We start from the raw sequence: 19788 nt of genomic DNA, 5'->3' as shown, positions 1-19788 counted from the left end.
TTGATGAATTTTTGTTAAGTTGATATCAAATAGTGAGCTTACTGAAAATGGTAAATTGATTGGTAGACTACGAAGAGACTTTTAAACTCTTGGTTATAGCTGCTTAAATAACTCTGTTCTTTCTGAAAGGAGCCTGGAATGGCAGTTCATAATGCTTCATCTACTACATTATCCTTGTCTCAGAAGAGAAGATTTCACAGTATGAAATGTGGACCGTCTGGTAAGTTAAAGTTTCTACATGAAACAAATTCAATGCATCTTCTGCATGATTTAGTTACTCCTATGAAGAAAAACTAACAAATCTAATACAGGCCTCTGCATAACTGGGCTCCACCTTGATTGGTTTCAAAAGACTACAGAAGTATGGCCATTTATCACGAGGCTTGACCAGCTTTAAGTTAATATGTGATTCTGGTTTGATCATTTAAAAGGCTGTCTGTAGTTGCTGTGTTTTCTGACAAAGCTTCTAGCAGGGCAATCTGCTCTTGTACTGATATACCTAAAAGAGTGGTTTGCTGCCTAGGTGCTGTAAAATCACTTGTGTCTGTTGCCTGCTCTGATGTTTTTTGTTATATTTTAGCTGATGTAATCTATGGGTGTTTTTTGTGTGTGCAGTCCATAGGTTAGCAGGATGAGTTCCTCTAAGCCATCAGGTGGTGGGCACTTTAATTTGCATCTTTGCTTGTTTGGTTCATTTTATTTTCAGCAGTAAAGTGGACAGGCTTAAATATCTCTGCTCAGGGGTAAATATCTGCTGTGTTAGCTCTTCAGTAGACTTTTTTTCATGCTTGTCCTGCACAAAGGAGAAAGATGATTCACAGCAATTCAGAGTAGCTTAGTAGTTTTCTTTAGTTGAGTAACCTCAGGTTTCTCTTCAGCAATCCTGGTAGGTTGTACTGGATGTAGAATCTACCTAGTAGTGTATCATCTGGATTTGCATCTGCAGGTTTTATAGTGCAAAATGCTCTGAAGACTGGATGGACTGGATTCTTACCAGTTGTGATTAGGGTTGTCATCTCTAAAAGCTTCAATATCTGTCCTTATTAAATACTGTTCTCAGAAGTTTTTGTGAAGCATGTATTAGAATGTAGGAGACTAATAGAATGGCTTAAAGAAGGATAATCTCATTTGAATAAGGATGGAACTGTGGAACCTCTATAGTCAATGAGCAAATAGTGCATGTACATGCATCTTCTATGATAAAATTGCTCTAAAAATGCAGCCTTCTACACTAGTAAAACTCCATCTGCCTTTGATTTGCACCACCTTGTTGACCACAAAGTAGCTTTTTCCTTTTCTCTGTTAAGTTCTTGTTTACTTGTTTGTTTTTGTTTTCAAAGCAAATAAAGCAGCTTCCAAAGAGATGTGCAAATAATGTTGAGATCTGTTACTATAATTGAATAAGTGTAGAATTACTTGGTTTGTTGTATTTCTTGCTGTGTGAAAAATTCTTTTAATGGCACAAGTGGATTTGATGTTCTGCTTCAGACAAGCCAGCTGGAGAAAAGATTTTTCAAGATACACTATGCTACTTTAACAGAACTCTTGCAGGAGGTCCATGTGTGAGCTTAAATCACTTCTTAAGTAGGCCTAATAGTTAAGCAAGTAAAGAACAAATCTAAAAAATGATAATGAAAAGAGTAGCAAGTATTTCATGCTAAATCATCATGTCTGAGCTTTTAAAGGAAGATGTTGTTATGACCAAAAAAAAAAAAGTTTTGTTGCCCTCTGTAAATGCAATAGAATGAACTTTGTCTTCTCTCCAACATATTTCTATGGGTCCAAATATTTCATAAAGACTTTGTTTCTGATGTCCTTGCTTTGGCAATAAAATGTTAAGCATGCTTTAAAAACTGATGATTGTCCATAATTGCAGGCAAAGAAAATCAGGATTATTACGCTTGATAATCTTCTGAGTGTAGGTATTTCACTGTTAACTTTTAAAATCCAAGTAAATTCTCTGTTGCATGTTTGTGAAAAGTATGTATGAAAAACTGAACCCAAGACCAATCCATTCTGCTTTCTTGAAATAATTTTGATAAAGTGTTCTAAATGCTTAGAACAGTAGTTTAATCTTGGTTCTCCCAGTTTGAAGAGAGTTGCAAGCTGCTATGGCTTTGTCCATGGACTGATATTTGCACCATTTTGGAGATAATATGAAATAGCCAAGCTTTTTTATTTTTTTTTCCATTTTTAAACCAGCAAGGTAAGTTACCATCTTTCTCTAGTTTTGTGATGTCTCTGAAAATCAGTCTGCAGCATACTTGGAAAACTCATTGACTCCAACAGGACTAAATAAGAGTCTGGCACTCTTTGTTACATTACCTTTGTTCTTGCTTCCTTCAGCTGTCTGTGTAGATAAAGCTATGTTTCGTATGAAATTATTGTATGATGGGTACATGATTGATTATACACTGTCTCTTTACTGTTGTGTTCTATTAGCCAAATATGGGCAATTTAGGAAGTAGTCTAATGTTTTTTTTGTCAATGGAACAAAAAAAAAATTGTATAGTATGAGTTAATATCAAGAGATAAATTGTTAGTTTCTTGTACCCAAAAAATATGGGATTAGTGTTCTCAAATGTTAATCACAGTAATTGACAGTGCTTAACATGCAGCTTGCATAGCTGCTAAAGCTGGAACTACCTTCCATATGAATCTGTTTTTCATTCTAAATGAAACAAACCAAACCACAACAAACAAGCACCACAAAAACAAGAAAACCCTATGAAGGCATTGGGAAGAACAACACAAATTATTTCTGGAGTAACTTTGAAACTACTGCTGAAAATTCCCAATGAGTTAAATGCTGCAAATGTTCTTGTGTTGAAATGCTGCAGGAGGCATGAGTCTCTAACGTTGAAGGTCACCATTTCTGTAGAAGATGCTTGTTCCTTATGTGTGCTCCAAAACCGATGTCAAGAGTTGTAATGTAACAGAAAATCTGCAGCTAACTGGAAGGCTCTGAGTAAAAGATGAAAATTACATCCTACTCAATCACCTCAGAATCTTGAAGAAAACTGTACTTCCTAGTGTAATGAGATCTTTGTCCTCATTCCAAGGCTGCATTGCATCCTACTGAAGCCCATATGCCTCAGGAAACTTGTGCCATTACTGGTAGATGCTTTCAAAGACTGTTTTGTTGAAGGATAAAAGATACTGCATGAAAGAGTTCCCCATAGCCATAAGCACCTGAAAGTATTCTAGAGAAAGTGTGCAGTGGAAATTATGCAGTTACGAAATACGAAGTTTCAAGAATATTGACTGCTAAAGTACTTGATTCTAAGCATGCCTTCTATTTTTTGTGATATGAGATTAGGTCTTAGTTGATGCTTCTTTTGATCTCAGCCTGCTCTGCTGTTGGTTTTCTTTGTGTTTTTTTTTTTTTTTTTTTTTTTGTCCATTCTAGTTCTCTACAACTGCATAAGAATTTTTAAAAATCATATTTCTAAGGATCCCCAAAACTGTACAGTCTTTGTCTAGACAATTTCTGCAAGTGACTCTGAAGAGGTATTAAGCCATCTTTGGACCAACTACTTGTTAACAGGCAGACTTAGAAGAACGTGAAGGAACAGCCTGGACCTTTTTACCATACCTAGCTTAAGTAAAACTTGTTCATTTTGAGATCTCCTCCAAATAAATGTTCCATACTTTGATTGAAGTGAAGCTGATTTGCATTAAACAGTTTTCATGCCATGTCTTAAAAATAACAGTAACAAGCACTTGCTCATGTTGGAATTCTGCTTTCTAATGTGTTTTTTTTTTTTTTTTTTTTTTTTTTTTTTTGGGGGGGGCAGACAAATGAAAGTCCACAGATTCAAGAATATAGTGATGATAATGGTGTATTGTGGTGAGGTCAAAATTTGAATGGTAGAATGCAGTTGCTCTGTCATAGTTAAAAATAAAGCATGTTAAAATTGATTTTCTTGCTAATGTGCATGTCAGACATCTTCTTGAATGTTTTGGCTTGCTTTTACATTTGTACAAGCTTTAAGTTGCATGTCTCCTTGAGTTAGTATCTTATCTTTTGTATGAGATACAGATACCTTTCTTTGCAGATATCTTTGTGCTCTGAGAAGAGAGCTATTCTTTATTGGATGAATCCCACTTCATGCTAAAGGGCTTTACATAGTATAAATTATGTTCAGCTGTCCTTTTCCTCTCCATAACTGTGTTAGTAAATCAGAAGAACTAACCTTGAGTGGGAAAATCTAGACTTATAATTGGTTGGCAACCAAAGTATACTCATCAGAGCAACAGTACCGTAAGAAGCTATAATAAATTAACTGGGCATAATATCATATATATACAGCCACAGAAGAAATAGTCTCTATAATAATAATGCAAAGTAAATGCTTATTTTGACAAAGATGCAAGTTGCCTTTGATCAGTTACCATATAAAATCAGCACAACTTGTGATCAGAGCCTAGGTGAAGAACCCTTCAGAAGCCAGCCAGAGTTGAGTGGGATTATGCAATATTTCAAAATAGATTTTAGAATTTACTGTTGTCAGGTCTGTGATGCCATTCAAGCATCTCCTTTTAGAGAGCATGAGCAGTCACCTCTGAAGCTTGGGCACTGATCTCTAGGAAACACAGTGCAAACGGGCTGAATTACAGTCTTACTTCTCTTTGAGACTAATTGCTTGACATTGAAACAATAAGAAGTGGGATGAACTAAAAGAAGAGACCCAGGTACTCAAGGTACTAAAGTGACCTTATTTCACATACTGAATGGGGATGCAGCCTGTTCAGTAGTTATGAGACCGTTAGAGTATTTAAGGAATGAGAAGAGCAGATAAGAGCTCAGACCTTTAAAAGATGATTCTTCATCTTCACCCTGATCAATAAAGGACTTTACGACACCATCCTTATGCTGATGATGGCCATTCTATCAGGGTGACCTGGAGGTTGTAGTGGCCTCATTGGTTAGAAATTGCCCTGTTGCTTGGAATAGAATCCTATTATTGGGGCTTACCACTTTATGCTAGACCAGTCTCACTGATTTTCAGATTCCAACCCAATGAATCCAACTGGCATAATATCAAAGGAGAAAAGAGGAGCTAAAGACTTGATAGCTGTCATTTTCCAGTAAACCAAGGATACAAAAATCTTCTGTAACCTCCCCTATTTTTAACATTGGCCTAAGCTTGATGTTTACTACCTTTCTGCAAGTGGTACAATGCTTTTCCTCTCCTTATAAGAGAGATGTCTACTTGTGATAGAAAGATCATATGGGTGATCTTATTTAGGGAGCTTATTTTCCTTTAATGACAAAGACCTAAGTGAGCCCTTGGTTATAGGATGTTTATTGCTGATAGAAATACTTCCTCAGGTATGTTAATTGAGCAGAAATGGATGCACCCAGTTCCTGATTGAAGGAGGCCACGCTGTTTGTAGCAGCAAGATCAGTGGATATGATTGGAATCAACAGTTTCTGTTATTACCTGCTAAAGAATTACTCATCTTTGTAGACAGAACCCTTCCATGATGTGGAAAGAAAGATACTCTGCAGTGATGTAAAAAGGGGTATAAGTAGATACAACAGCTATATTTATCATGTTTTTAGAATTGTACATGCACAGATAGAAGATGACTTCATAAGGAAAAAAAAATGCTCCTACTGAGTTATTTGATTTCTAATTTGGATTTGAATAACTCTCTTTTTCTCTTTGAAAGAGAGCATGAGCCATCCTTCTTGGTTACAGCAAACATCTCCACATCAGCTGACTGTATGCACAATTGAAATAAGTGTAGCTTGAAGCAGGTTACCTGAGCCGTGCTTAAAGGGGAATCATTCAACCTGAAACATCAAAAGGGGCCTAACTTCGTCTACAGCTAAGAGGAACATGACTTGCAGTCTAATGGCAGATCATTGTAGCTGAACAGGCACTAGGGCATAATCTTAGAGAAGCAAAGAACAGAGACCTGAGCTCTGATTACACAGGTCTCACAACACTCTAGATGAAAGAGATCAATGTCTGCCTTTCTTGACAAGAGGAGTAAGGCTCTTGCATTAGTGACAAGATTGGTCACTGTGAGTATGTAAATGAGATGGCTCAGTCAGAATAAGCAGGGACTTTTATACACGGTGCTTGCATTATTTTTTTTTAAACTGAGCTCGCACTGGCCAGGTGGGGAGGAGGTTGCAGCAGGATTGTTGAAAACAAAGGAATCAACATTAATCATTTGGATATCTAAAAAGTCTTCATATGAAAGTTATTGGATTTATGTTTTTGCAAATAAAAATGGTTGTAGGAAATACCAGAAATAAAATCCTGTACTGGCAAATTGTGGCAGACTTAGTAAGAAAGAATTCTGTAAGGTTGAAACTGAAGATGATAATATGTAGAAGCATTTAGCCTGAAGTAGATGAGCATGAAAGATATATTTTTTTCTTTTTACTTAATGAAGTAAGTTTCTTGCAGTCTTCCTTGTTTTAGCATTACAACCATCTGTGAGTACACAGTCTTTCTTCTAAGTTTCCAGGGTCTCACAAAGCAGAAGAAACTTTAAACATGACCTTTTTCCCCAATAAATTTCTGCACTTGTAATACTTCTGTAAAATAGCTGATAATGAAATTTGAGGTAGCCTTGCAAAATGTTTTAGTAGCTTTGAGTTCATAAATACTGACAAGTTAAGGTGTGAATTAGATGTTGGGTGTGCAATTACATGGTGTGTACATCTCAGTGATTTGTGTGTGGTAGATCCATACACAAATCATGGGAGTTTTTAAAGATGCATTTGAAAGTCTTGTGCAAGTTAAATTAGGGGCTTAAAATGAAAAGCAAGATCGTTCATAACATTTTTTTTCCTGTTTTCATTAAAAATAAATTACAGTTCTGATTGTTGTTAGAGGTTTGGTTGCTCTCACAGGGTACTACTCATATGCATCTTGCTTTCAGATTTATTTACACCTACTCACTGGCTACTGTAATGGTGTCTCTACTCAAGTTCTCTAATGCTGGCAAGACAAACTAAATATTTGCTATAAAATATGTTGATAGGAAAATGATATTTTTAATCCATCAAGAAAATGAGATTTCTACAAAAGGACAGAAGAAGTAGGGAGGAAAAGCCACTTTGATTTATATTGTTCTTGCTGAGGTGGGGAATTCAGCATCCATTCAATAGCAGTAGGATGTCAGTGTTCAGCTCTTGCCTTGATTGAAAGTATTTGTTACCTTACAATCAGTTTATGGAAAAACATGTCAACCGTTCTATATAGCAGCTTAGAATCTACTTTTGATGTTTGTATATTTAGTGAAAGACAAAACTGAGAATAAAACTTAAAGGTGTGGTGACCCATGCAATCATAAAACAGTGGTCTTTATTTTAGCAGGCTTTTCTCCTAATTCTGTTTAAATTTTGTAGTGTTTGTCAAAAGTGGAGCTTGGATGAGTTTGCCTGCATCAACAAAGCTTTAAACTCTATTTAGTATAGCTTTCTCAAAACCCTGAAGGTAATGTTAGGCCTTCTTTCTAAACCTTTGTTGATTAAACATTCCTTAAGTCAGTGTTTTACTGAAGTGGAAGGTGCTTTTCTGTAAATTCTGTTTTTCAGGACATCATTTACACAATTCACATCTGAGATTATTTTTAAGAATACTGTATTTCTAAAGCCAAATAAAATAAAAAGGATGAAACTTCAGGTTTTTTTCCTGAAATATTTTTTAACTTGTGTGCTTAGTTCTTGTCCTTAAATATTAGCATATTTATTTTACAAATTAAGAAGGACTATAGTATTCATCATTTCAGTTCAATTCAATTCAATCATTTCATCACCACATCTGAACTTGGTAGCAAGAAGCTTGTTTCTGCTTGTGTGCACCTTTCCTTGCACTGTGAAAGCTTGACTTGGCTGACTTGTGGCGATCTTCCTGGGTAAAGAAAAAAAATGTATACCTTGCCCCCTTGTACCACCTTCCCTGCAATAAAACAGATATCTGTCTCTCTCTCCACTCACACCTGCCGTTGCAACTCAAAGTTTACTCTCTGTACAGCAGTTTCTCTGTAATATAAGTTTTTTCTTCTATTTTCTTAAAAGTTTGTGTCTAATAAAATTAGAAACAAGTACAGGCATGTGCATTTATGGAGAGTGTTTGTGGTTAGTGTACATAAAAGCTGCAACCTGGAGGGAGGGCAGACAGTTGAAAGATGAGATGTGGACATCTGTGTTTCTAGGGTAGCATGCTCTTATTCCAGTAGAGTTTACCCATGCAATGTTTGCAGCATTCTTTTATGTAGGGCTATAAGCACCATGCTGTTTTGTTTTGTAATATCTATTGACTTTATTTATTAACTAAATAAATGGACTAAAAGTATGTCAAACTAACTAAAAGGTATCATAGCAAGGCTAGCACAGCAGTTAAATTCTAAGCTAACAGCTGGCATTCTGGGAGTTAAAATCAGTAGCTGAACTGTGTCTTAAGAATGAAGATTATCATTTATTTTTAATGTGCCTTGGCTTTCCACTCAGGTTCATTTACATGTTTTAATGGAGGTGAGTGTGTCTACAAAGAACTCTGCAACTGCAGTCGATTTAATGCAAGTGGACCAAGATGTCAGACAGGTGTGTAGAAAGAAAAGAGCGGGCCTCTGGGATTGCATGCAGGTTACAACAGTTGCAAGAATGACTACCCTTTTCCTAAATGTTACTTCTTCCTCCACTACTTTTCCTACCTTCTCTTCTCTGTGATGATACATCATGGTATAGCTACATCGCAACTACGGATTAAATCTAAAAACCAGCAGTACTTGTCAAGTGACTCTCCTTTTGTTAGTTTATAACACAGGTGCTGAAAGAGATCATATATGCAGAACGTGGGGTCAATATCATTTTGAAACTTTTGATGGACTGTATTACTATTTTTCTGGGAAATCTACATATGCACTTGTGAGACATACTGAATTAGATGAACAGAGTTTTTCTATACAGGTAAGGGAGTACACTTCTACATCCCCTTTTACTGTTATTGAACATACAAATAATGCAATAATTTTAGGAGATTAAGAATAATTTGAGATGATAGTCTGGCAGTCTGGAATGTAACCTGTATCCAATTCTAAAGTAATATATGCTACTAATTAATTTTTCACAAAATATAAATAGCTGGTAGAAAACTGTCGTGTACTTTCTAAACCTGCTGCTGCTGTGAAAAGACCGCTCCAAAAGGATGGAAAATTTTACTCACGTTTTTGGGAAGAATAGAGTTATTTGTCCACATGCTGAGGGTGGGATTGCGAGTATTAGTTGTGTAGCAGGTGGCTTATGAATAATTTAATTAAATATTAACTTTGACACTAATAATTTTATTTGACAGGTGAATAATGATCCTGAATGTCATTCTTCTCCTTATTCTTGCAAGCGGTCCATTAGTTTATTCTTTTCTGGAGATGAGCAAATAAAGATGAGCAGTGAAGTGACCTATAAAGGATTTGGGTAATCATACTTGCGTTTCCGAGGCTGTAATGATAGAATTAATATATACAGTTTTGATAACAGAGATGTAAACAAGGTGACTTATTTGTTGGTAGCTTAAAAACTTTCCAGACTACAGCTGTAATAAGCACTCCTCATCTACAGAGTAGATGGAAGTCAATATCTAAGTAAGCAGCATGCATTATCAAGAAATACAACTATTGACATTCACCTTTTGATTTTTTTTGGCTCTTACTTGCAACTTCATCGCTTTTAGTTCAGTTACTCAGTATTTACATTAGTGGTTTTAAGATGTATGAAGAAATCATTAAATTGCCAAGTAACATTTTTAACAGTGTTATTGCTTCATTATAAGTTGTTTGTTTGTCTGTTTGCTTTTTGATTCTGTCCTGTTTCACAGACTACGGTTACCTTACATTATTGGAAATTTACACATCCAGAAACTAGCTGGGTATTTTCTAGTCAGGCATCAATATGCCTTTACTCTGGCTTGGGACGGTACATCTGCAGTGTATATCAAAATGGCACCAGAGTACCTGGGCAAAACGCATGGACTGTGTGGAAACAATAATGCTGTCCTGCATGATGATCTTGAAACTAGTTATGGTGAGTATTTAAACTAATCTCTGTTGTGTAATACCATGTGTTTTGTTTGTTTGTTTTTCCTCAGGTGTACTATATGTTATTTTACTTGGGTTTTACTTGCAATGCTAATTGAATTTAATACTTGGAATTTTTGAAGTGAAAAATATGATATGGAAATACTTCTGTTAGATGATAATGTTGATGAAGAGGGCTGGTATCAATATGGATGGGGCTCTTGAGGGGGTCATCTTTAAAGCATGCTAATAGCTGGGTACTCTGTTACTTACAGTGGTATTTGTACTTCAAATTGCTGGGACCTAAAAGATAAAATTCTACTTTTAAATGTTCATTGCCCTCTAAGCAATTTTATGTAGTAGCCTATGGAAGCCTATGATGTTACTAGTGGAAAAAAAATGAATAATTTTAATTAGTAAATCAGTGAAGACTGCCAAATCCCTTTTTGATCTGGCATTTCATTTATGTTAATGCTTTCAGAAGTGACCAGTGATTCTTGGAGTCCCAGTGCCTTGGATGCCAACCTCAGATACTTACAAGAGTCTTGGCTTTCAAAAAATTCTGAGTGATGACCTCTATAAAATTAAAAAGAACCAGAGGATGAAATCAGGCCCATTAAAATGTGTCTCAAATGAGGCAATAAAAACTTCTGGAAATGATTTCTTTGGAATGCTTAACTCTTTGTTCTTGCTCTTTAAAATTAGAGTGTTTCTATAGAGTACTATTTTAAAGCTTAAAGTACATATAAAGTAATATATGGTAGGTTTCCTTTAAGCGTGCCGCTCAATTTTATAAAGCATCAGCCCTGCACTAGGATCAGCCTTAGCTCTACTGAATAGCTTACTCACTGTAACAAATGCTGAAATTAATACCAAGATCAATAGCTTGTTATGCTCATTGCCATCAGACTTTTCCCAACCCTCTCACCCTTCTGAGGGTATCTCAGTTGCATAAAGCTGTAACCGGAGCACAAGTAGATGCACTGCATACTGCCTTTATCCAGCTGTCTTGGGGAGCAGTAGTAACACAGAAAAGGCATGATAGCATTCATGGGTAATCTGAATACTAATCAATGTCACCACATCTCTATGATGGATAATAATTTTTTTTAACTTGTTTAAAGCTAGCATAGTCATTTCTACTCGTATAAAAAGGTCACACCTTTTATTTGGTTAATATAGTTCATTATATTGTACCCTTGCAGTGACCTAGGGATACCTCATTATTCTTGGGGCTTTATAGGCTTTCTATCAAAAGTTCCATATAAAGGAGCAACATAGAACTGTGCATATACAGGCTATTATTTTCTTTCCTTTCTTTCGTTCAAGGGCTACAACACACATAGTCCAACTTCCTAAAGCCTTTTTTTTTTTTTTTTTGCCAGATCATGTGACTTGAGTTTGCTTCTTTCTGCTGTTCTAAAACCTTCTCCTATATTTACTTCAAAAGGATTTTCTGTCTTAAAAGACCAGATCATCTTCAGAATTGCACCTGATTCATTTAGTTTTAGATAGGGTTTGGCTTTCTCTGCTTAAGAGATGTGTTATGATTATTGATATATTTTCCTGGTAAAGCCTATAGAAATATTGTTTTGCCAAATCACTGTGTTCACTGTATGTGTGTCTTGTTTAGGAAAACTGACAGATGATGTAACAGAGTTTGTAGAGAGTTGGCAGGAAAATCCTCCACAAGGAACACCCAACTGGGATAACTCTTTTCTCAGTGAACCACCCTGCCTGACACAAAGCCATGAATCTTTACAGGTTTGGATCTGCACAAAAGGATTATTACAGCATTCTTATTAGATTAGATTCTTATTAGAACCAGAATTTGACTTAGTACTTTGAAGAAGGAGACTGGAAATATTCTCAGTTCTCCTTTGGAGAGTTGAATTGAGGTGGCTGCTGTAACAGTATTTATCTTGTTCCCTCTTTCCTCCCCAAGTAGTTTTCTGTATGAGTTCATAATTTAATTTTTTGATGTTTTGGAGATTTTTTTTGGATGTTTTTGGAGATGCTTTCTGGATAGCAGCCAAAAGAAGTGTTTGAATCTGGGGTTAAATGAGTGAAAAGTTATTAAGTTAGGAATTCATTATAGAGGTGGTTCCCACTGCTTCCTCTTAGGAAGGATAGGAAGAAGTAGGCACCCAAAACCAGAATGAGAGCATGTTTTATTTACTAGTGTTCAAAAAAATATTTTTGTTACATTAGTCTGCCATATCAAAGTAGTTTTACTTGTAAGTAATATTTTGAAGTTACAACCTTGAAATGAAATGCTTTGAAGCTAAAGCTGATGCAAGATCTCTGTTGCCTTTTACTACGTGATTTAACTAAAATAAAGACTATTTCAGGTCATTTAGGCTTAGCTGCAACACTGTCTGCCCTTTTTTAGGAAGGGATGTTTTAGTAGCATTGGCACAACCTTGAATAAAGGATTCGGTGTTAAGATTACTCTGTCATGGACAGTAATATGTTGCTAGCCACTGCTTCTAGTTGATGAATTCCTAGCCATATCCTGAGAGGTGTCTGTTCTGTTTTTGCATGATATATTGTTCTGCTTTTTGAAAGCATGTTCACAACAGCAATCTCTTTAATTACAGAGGGCATACACTCTGTGTAATATTCTGTTACATCCTCCATTTGAACAATGTCATGAATATGTGAGTCCTCTTCCTTTTATGGCAAGCTGCACCAGTGATCTTTGCATGTAAGTGAATGTTTTTGAGTAATTCCAAAGCTGTTAGAATAAACATTCCCCTTAACATGTATAATTCATTCTCATGATAAAGGAAAGTGATGTGATTCTTTTTCTGCATGCCAGCTGATATCTAAAACTCCTGTAATAATGTAGAATGCCTTGATTTTCACTTGTTTTAGTTTTACTGGCAGAGACTTCTGTGGAGTTGCTTGTTTTCCTTGGTGTAAGGATGGCCAAAACCAGGCTCAGCTGTTTTCATAATAACGTTGTCAGTTTACATCCCTTTGAATATGACACCAGTTTTCATGCTGAATGTGTGACATCATTAGTGTTTCTAATCTTAATGGAAAGTAGTAGTGAATAGATGAATTGGGCATCCGTAAGCAGTATACAGTAACATAACAAAAATAAGAAATGGATTATCTGCCTGCACAGAAACTATTTGAATATATGCTATCATTTCACAATCTGGAATAATGCTTGTCGAAGTAGTTTTGACCATCTAACAGGCAGGTCTGAAAAAAAAATTCTATTTCCTGTACCATGATGCGGAAATCTTATGCTTTCTTCTTTCAAGTCTTCTGTTGGATGCTACTCCTTTTGTAAAAATCAAGATCTCTATGAAAATCTCTTTACATTGATGCATCACTGGTTTTCATGTTTTTATTCAGAAAATTAGCATCAGATTTCAAATATATAGATCAGCTGTCTTCAACTGTCACAGAATGTCATATCCATTTCAGGTTTTTAAGCTATTCAAGCAACACAGTACATTAAAATATTATTAACATAAATACAAACAATGTGATGTATGTAGTGCAGAAGCATTCGTGAGGTTATGACTGCATTTTTGAATGTAGGGAGAAAATAATATGTAATTTTTTATTTGTGTAAGGTCAGCAGTTGATAATGCAACTTGGTGTCGAGCATTAACTGAATATGCCAGAGCATGTGCCCAAGCAGGAAAGCCACTGCAGGGATGGCGAAAGCACTTTCAGCAGTGTGGTATGCAGACACTTTCGTATTTGGAAATACTGCTTAGTGGTTGTATTTTGAAAAGACTGCTCTTCATAATTTTACTTTGTCCCTCCTCCTATTAAGAACTAATACAATTATCAGTAAAAGCATAACTGTGGATTCCAATGCTACGTAAGGGTTAGGATTTTTTTTAAGTGTGATCTGTGCTGAGTATATTGAACACATTTGAATAAGCTTGGAGATTTGAAGAACCTTCTTACTGAAACATCAGAAATACTTTAAGAATGATTATGATTAACCATCACATTTTTTCATGGAGCTACTCTCTCAAATATTAGCCAAGACTTCATAGATTTCTGACATATAAAATATATTGTGAGTGTTCAAATATCTATTTGAATTACAGTTGAAAAAGTCTTAATTTTATAAGTCAGAGAAGGTAATTTTGAAGGAGAGAACCTATTTTGTCCACCAGTCTGGAGACAGAAACAAAATTGATTTGTCATTTGTGACAGGAATATTTTCTGTATGTTTCCAAAAATGTTGGTTAATGGAAATTCTATGATTTCTTATGCTGGTCTCAGAATTTAAATGGTTTTGCCGTGAGAAAGTTTCCCCACATCTCCCATTATGTAGTTTAAGATTATTACTTCTCGATGCACTTGCACTGGACAGACTATGAATATACTTCTATTCTGTGCGTGTTACGAAACCCATTGTTTCATCATTAGAGACAAAGGATACTCAAATGAGTTACCAAAGAGTAAATATCTAAAATCAACATGTACAATCTATTTATGACCATAGGCAGCAGCCCAAGAGCTCTGTCTTTTTCTCTGTCTTTTTCTGTTTTGTAGTGATTACCTGTCTTGAACCCTTGACTTATAATGAATGCATCAGCTGTTGCCCTGTTTCATGTCATCAACAATCACAATGTGTTGGCAGTGAGCTTCCCTGCATTGATGGATGCTATTGTCCGGATGGTAACAGTTTTGCTTCTCAAATATGTATTATTTGATTCCATTTAACTTTCTGATCACTTTCCCTCAGGTTTACATATCTACATGGCCTGGCTAGATGAAGGCATTAACAGGAACTCTTTATAAATACAATGCAAACAGGGTGTGGATGAATGGCCGTGTTTTCCTCAGTAACAAGAGCCTTTTCCTCAATCTAACAAGTAGGAATAGGTTTCAGCAGAGATCTGTATTCTAGCTGTAGAGCTCTGCAGTGCAGTGAAAAACTTGTTATGCTCTGTTGTTAGTTTTACAGAAGAGGGAGCCAGCCTCTTGATTCCCACAGTTGCTGCTTGCTTTTCTTTTCTTTTTTTTCTTTCTCCTTTGTTTTCCCTGAAGAATGTCTGCAAGGTCAGGTGCTTATGAACTTTTTTGTCTTTTTCCTTTTGTTACTGGCTTCCCTTCGGTAAGTAATCCTATCCGTTCATTCTAGAGAAAATGAGATATCATGGATCTTCAAGTCCTGTCTCTTATATGTACCCTCACAACTTAAAAGTATGATCGTCATTGTCATACATCCCATCGTGTATGGGATAGTAATCTCTTTTAGCTGGAATCATCGAAATATAATAATAGAAAAAAAGCACTATGACAGTATAATAAAGACAAACAATGCCTTAAAACATATGAAGAATTGTAAAGGTGTCAAAAAAGAAACAAAGGGTACCCAAATAAAACAGCAGGTTTTATTCAACAGTGTTAAACACTAATAATTCATGCTATTATTCACTCAAGCAATTTAGGAACTTGGTCCATGTAATATTTATGTAATAAAATCGACATGTGTATTTTTTCTACTAAAATTACTTCCAAATACCCTACACTTTTATTATTGTATGTGACCATTTGTTGTGTTCTTTGGTATGCTTGTTAGTTCTCTGTCAGCCATTTGTAAATATTTTTATTTTTTTCTTGATATTTTATTTCTTGTAGGCTTAATTTATGAAAATGAATTGTGTGTCAAGCCTATGGACTGTCCTTGTGACTACCATGGAAGTTTTTTTGCCATAGGCTCTGTGGTTTATGAGGAATGTAATAACTGGTTAGTAATTTTTCTTTTAATGCTGTGGACTTCATCCTTTCATATTCACAAGAGAGGTCATTTAAGGCACTTAAAACTGAATGAAGTTGACAAGCTGTTACAGTTTCTACATACAAAAGCTATTGTTCTATAGACATCTTGTTACTAAGACAAATTTAAGGAAGCTATAGAGCTGTTAATGGGGAAAAAGATAAAATCATGGATATTACAGAGAATACTGAAATGTTTAGTACTCTTCATTTTGAACTCTTCCCCAGAGTAAAAGGAATATGGAATTCTAAACCTTAACAGGAGAATTTATTTGCCTTCTGTTTTTGTCCTCTTTTGTTGTTTCACTTGGACGTGAGAGCCTAATATCTTTGACATGAAGTTGCTGTTCTGGGAATTTTTAAGTTAATTTTATACTTCAGAAAGAAAGGTTTGTAGGAAGAGATAATGTCTCTTATTGAATCAATGTAATTGGAGAAAACAGATGCATTTGCAGACCTGCCACCCCTTCTTCCACAGTTTTGTGTCTTTTTTTTTTTTTTTTTTTTTTTTTTTTTTTTTTTTAAGTAATGATTCAAATGGCATGCCTTTATTCTTCTGAGTATTAAGAATCCTTAAGATTTTACAATTGTTATCAAGGAGCTAGAAAGAGAAGTGTCAGATGTGTGGGTGAGAGTTCACTCGATATATCTTCATGACAAGCTCTTGCCACAGCTGCTAGATGTTCTAGTGAATGTGATAGCTCTGCTGTGCCATTTTGTCAGACTCTAGACATCTAGTGCTTGCTTCGTGGAATAGGAGTCCAGGAAAAACAGCTCAGGAACAGCCATATATGTTTCAAATTAAAATCTAAATAAGAAACCTTTTTGTTTTTATTTCAGCACTTGCATTGGAGGAAAATGGATTTGTACAAATCTTACATGTCCAGGTATGTAGAAAAAGTCTCAGATACTTTTTAAATATCTATGAATCTTTATTGGGGTAAGATATTGTAGTTAATATTAACATTTTAAAACTATATTTTCACTATATAATCTACATTTTTGTTTGCATCTCTATATAAACACATTTACCCACAAAGTAGAGTAAGTATTAAAGTGAACTGAATAGCAAGCATATCTGCCTTTTGATTTAGCTCAGTAATTTGTCTCCCCCTGGGTTGCTGTAATGTCTCTGATAGATGACACTATCTGATTGTTCCTGGCATTCATCTGAAGTGTCCTCTGCAGTTTTCACTTGACAACTTACCGATTGCTTTGATATCTTGGCTTGGTGTCACATAAGAACTTGACAAAAGCAAAGATGGGCTATGGTTCCTAACCACTTTCCTAGTACATAGTTATAATGCAAGCACATTTTAAAAAAAAATTATAGTATGTATCAGAGTGTATGAACTCTACAGCAGTATTTTCTTGAGAATGCATAATATCTTTTCTACATATTTAAATCCATTATTTGCTCTATTTTCCAGCTGAATGTTCAGTTTCAGGAGACATTCATTTCATGACCTTTGATGGGCGCAAATACACTTTCCAAGCTACCTGCCAATATATTCTAGCAAAAAGCCGTACATCTGGAGAGTTTACCATATCCTTGCAAAATACTCCTTGTGGACAGGTAAGGCTTAGAACCTCTTGTTATGTTTGTATCCTGAAGACATGTCTGATAAGCAGAGGGTGAAGATACTTGAGTTGTCTAGCCTGGAGAAAAGAAGGCTCAGAGGCAACCACATTGTATATCATAGCCTGGAGGAAACACAAATAGAAGAGCTGTGAAACAAAGAATAAACATCAGCAGCTTAAATTCTGTCAGCTTAAAATTCTCCAAACTTTGCAATGTCCTTGAAGCTTATGAATGTTTGTTTTATATTGAGGTTGTGTCCTCTGCTTACACAGTTGAAAATCAGCAAAACAGGATCCTTAAATAAAAACAAAGCAACAACACTTTAAGCAATTTCTTTTTCAAATGAAAGATGAAGCAACTGACTTCTTGCAGATGCCCTGCCCACTGCCCTACCTTCAGCCTGACGTTTAAGTCTGTCAATGGACAGACAGCAGAGGTCTGAAGCAAATATCCGCTATAAAAATGTTCAAGAATTGTTGTAGGCCTCATTCATTTTTCTGTTAGAAACTACTTACCACCTATCCAAAATAGACAGAAATTTTTCTTTTGGTTTTGTTGTGGTGATCCTTCTGTTGAGGAAAGTGACAATCAAATTAGTTGGCTTTATGCAGTACTCCTGACACAAAGTATCTTGCAATAACTCTTGCATGGTCTTTGTCCTGACTGAGGGACTTTGTCAAAGTGTTCAGGTGGCTTGCAGGAGGAAAAAAAAATAAGCTTCTTTTGCCTTTTGCTACATATTGGGCTTCATATTTCCCCTATCCTTTAACAAAGTTATCCTGGTCAGTCTGTAGGAAGAGTTTTACAGAGCTTTGAGTGAAGCATTCTGAATGTTACAGCCAGGTGGGTGATCAGAGGCTTATGTGGTTTGATCCAGGGTTAAATACTGCTAACTCAGTTATCAAATGTGAAAGTGTTGAGAGGGTAGTAAGAGCAGTTTTGTGTGTACTGTAATGCAGGAGTGTGGGGCTTCAGTGCAGCAGTTTGTGTCTAACTTTCAGATAGCTGGTACCACTTGGCAGAGGAGCTGCTTCACAGTTCCCTAGGCACCATCCCATGTGTTTTTCCCATTTATAAAAATGAATGAATTAAAATGGGAAGCTAAAAGACTTGTAATGCAGAACCTGGTATTTCTTGATGGTTTGAGATCTGTATGCTTTTAAAATTCTTTTAAGTTATCAGTCCGATCTCATTCAAGAAGATTAAAAGCCCAGAAAGAAAATAGCTGAGGAGATTTTTAGCTCTTTGAATCACAAAGAACCCAGTCACCTAGTGCCTTAGAGCTGATGACATAAACAGTCATCAGGCAACAAGTGATTTGAAAACGATGTGAAATTTTGTTTAAGCACTTTTTGGAGGGAGAATTGGTCAAGTGATCAGCACAGCTTAACTTTATCTGAGTTTCAGGTGACAACCTCACTGGCTTTGTAGTCTGTATGATGAGAAAGTGTTCTGAAGGTATTTTTTTTTCTTGTTGTTGTGCCTTTTCTTTCTTTTTTTTTTTTTTTTTTAAAGTGTCTAGTGAGAGAAATGTCCGTTCCTGTGGAAACACCTGCTGAAAGTTGGCAGGGGCACTGCTGTGAAAGGAGAAGTTCATTGGAACACAGAATAATTGTCAGGTGGAATTCCTCCTTCAGTTTCAGTGTGAAGGAATAATAAAGCTTTTGTCGATAGCGTGCAGCAAGGTATATCCTATGGAGAGTTGTTCTCTTGGCTCAGGTTTGTGGGTAGGAGCTGGTATGTTTTATTTTTGGCTTCTTAAAAGGTAGTCAAAATTATGAATTTACAGTCACTGCAGCTGAATGATACGCACAGAAATTAAATGAGCTGCAACAAGATAAGCTGCCAGAGCATGGCTTCACAGTGCAGATGTTGTCTTTGCCATTAGTCTAGGAGAGCTGGCTGAGCTGATGAAATAGCTTTGTATTCTTAGAATTCAATATTTTTAAGTTTCATTCTATAATTACAACTGTTGGTGAAAGACCATTATTGCATTAGTATTTAGAGCCATGGAATTTTTGAATGATTTTTATTCTTTGTTATCCATTGTGTGTAATTGTGTGCCCCTGGTACTTGAAGGACTGACAGATGAACTCTGTTCTCATTCAGCATTTTTGAGCCACCTAGTATTGTTCAGAGATGCTGGCAGCTGTAGTGATTGTTTTCAAGTGGGACAAGATTTGCCCCATGTCATGCAAGTCTCAGTGCAAGTCAGTGGGAGTGTAAATCTTTGAAATGAAAACCTTTATCATCTCAGTTTGTGCTGTCAATGGTGCTAATCACAATATAGTTTTGTTGCTATCTTGACTGTCCAAAGGCAAGGAGTTCTTAAGGAAGACTTGCTCGGTTCCTTTTTTAGTACTGAAGATGCTTGGTATCTTACTATTTCATCAACAGTTGCA

General features: G+C 35.9%; 1 protein-coding gene across 1 annotated transcript in view; it reads left to right on the top strand.

The window, feature by feature from the left end:
* Window positions 1-19788, top strand: part of OTOG (otogelin) — a gene marked incomplete at both ends in the record, with an annotated part of 108768 nt that overhangs the window by 7294 nt on the left and 81686 nt on the right. Inside the window, 12 exons of the mRNA XM_082761382.1 lie at window positions 130-220; window positions 8480-8572; window positions 8784-8938; window positions 9324-9442; window positions 9843-10048; window positions 11675-11805; window positions 12642-12748; window positions 13635-13744; window positions 14575-14700; window positions 15667-15775; window positions 16645-16691; window positions 17235-17380. Coding sequence (XP_082617508.1) covers window positions 130-220; window positions 8480-8572; window positions 8784-8938; window positions 9324-9442; window positions 9843-10048; window positions 11675-11805; window positions 12642-12748; window positions 13635-13744; window positions 14575-14700; window positions 15667-15775; window positions 16645-16691; window positions 17235-17380 — 1440 coding nt within the window. The remainder of the gene's footprint in view (window positions 1-129; window positions 221-8479; window positions 8573-8783; window positions 8939-9323; window positions 9443-9842; window positions 10049-11674; window positions 11806-12641; window positions 12749-13634; window positions 13745-14574; window positions 14701-15666; window positions 15776-16644; window positions 16692-17234; window positions 17381-19788) is intronic.

This window comes from Aythya marila (genome assembly GCF_965140915.1).
Source record: "Aythya marila genome assembly, chromosome: 5".
Classification (NCBI taxonomy): domain Eukaryota; kingdom Metazoa; phylum Chordata; class Aves; order Anseriformes; family Anatidae; genus Aythya; species Aythya marila.
Note: the sequence above shows the minus strand (reverse complement) of the source record. Positions and strands in the feature narration are given on the sequence as shown.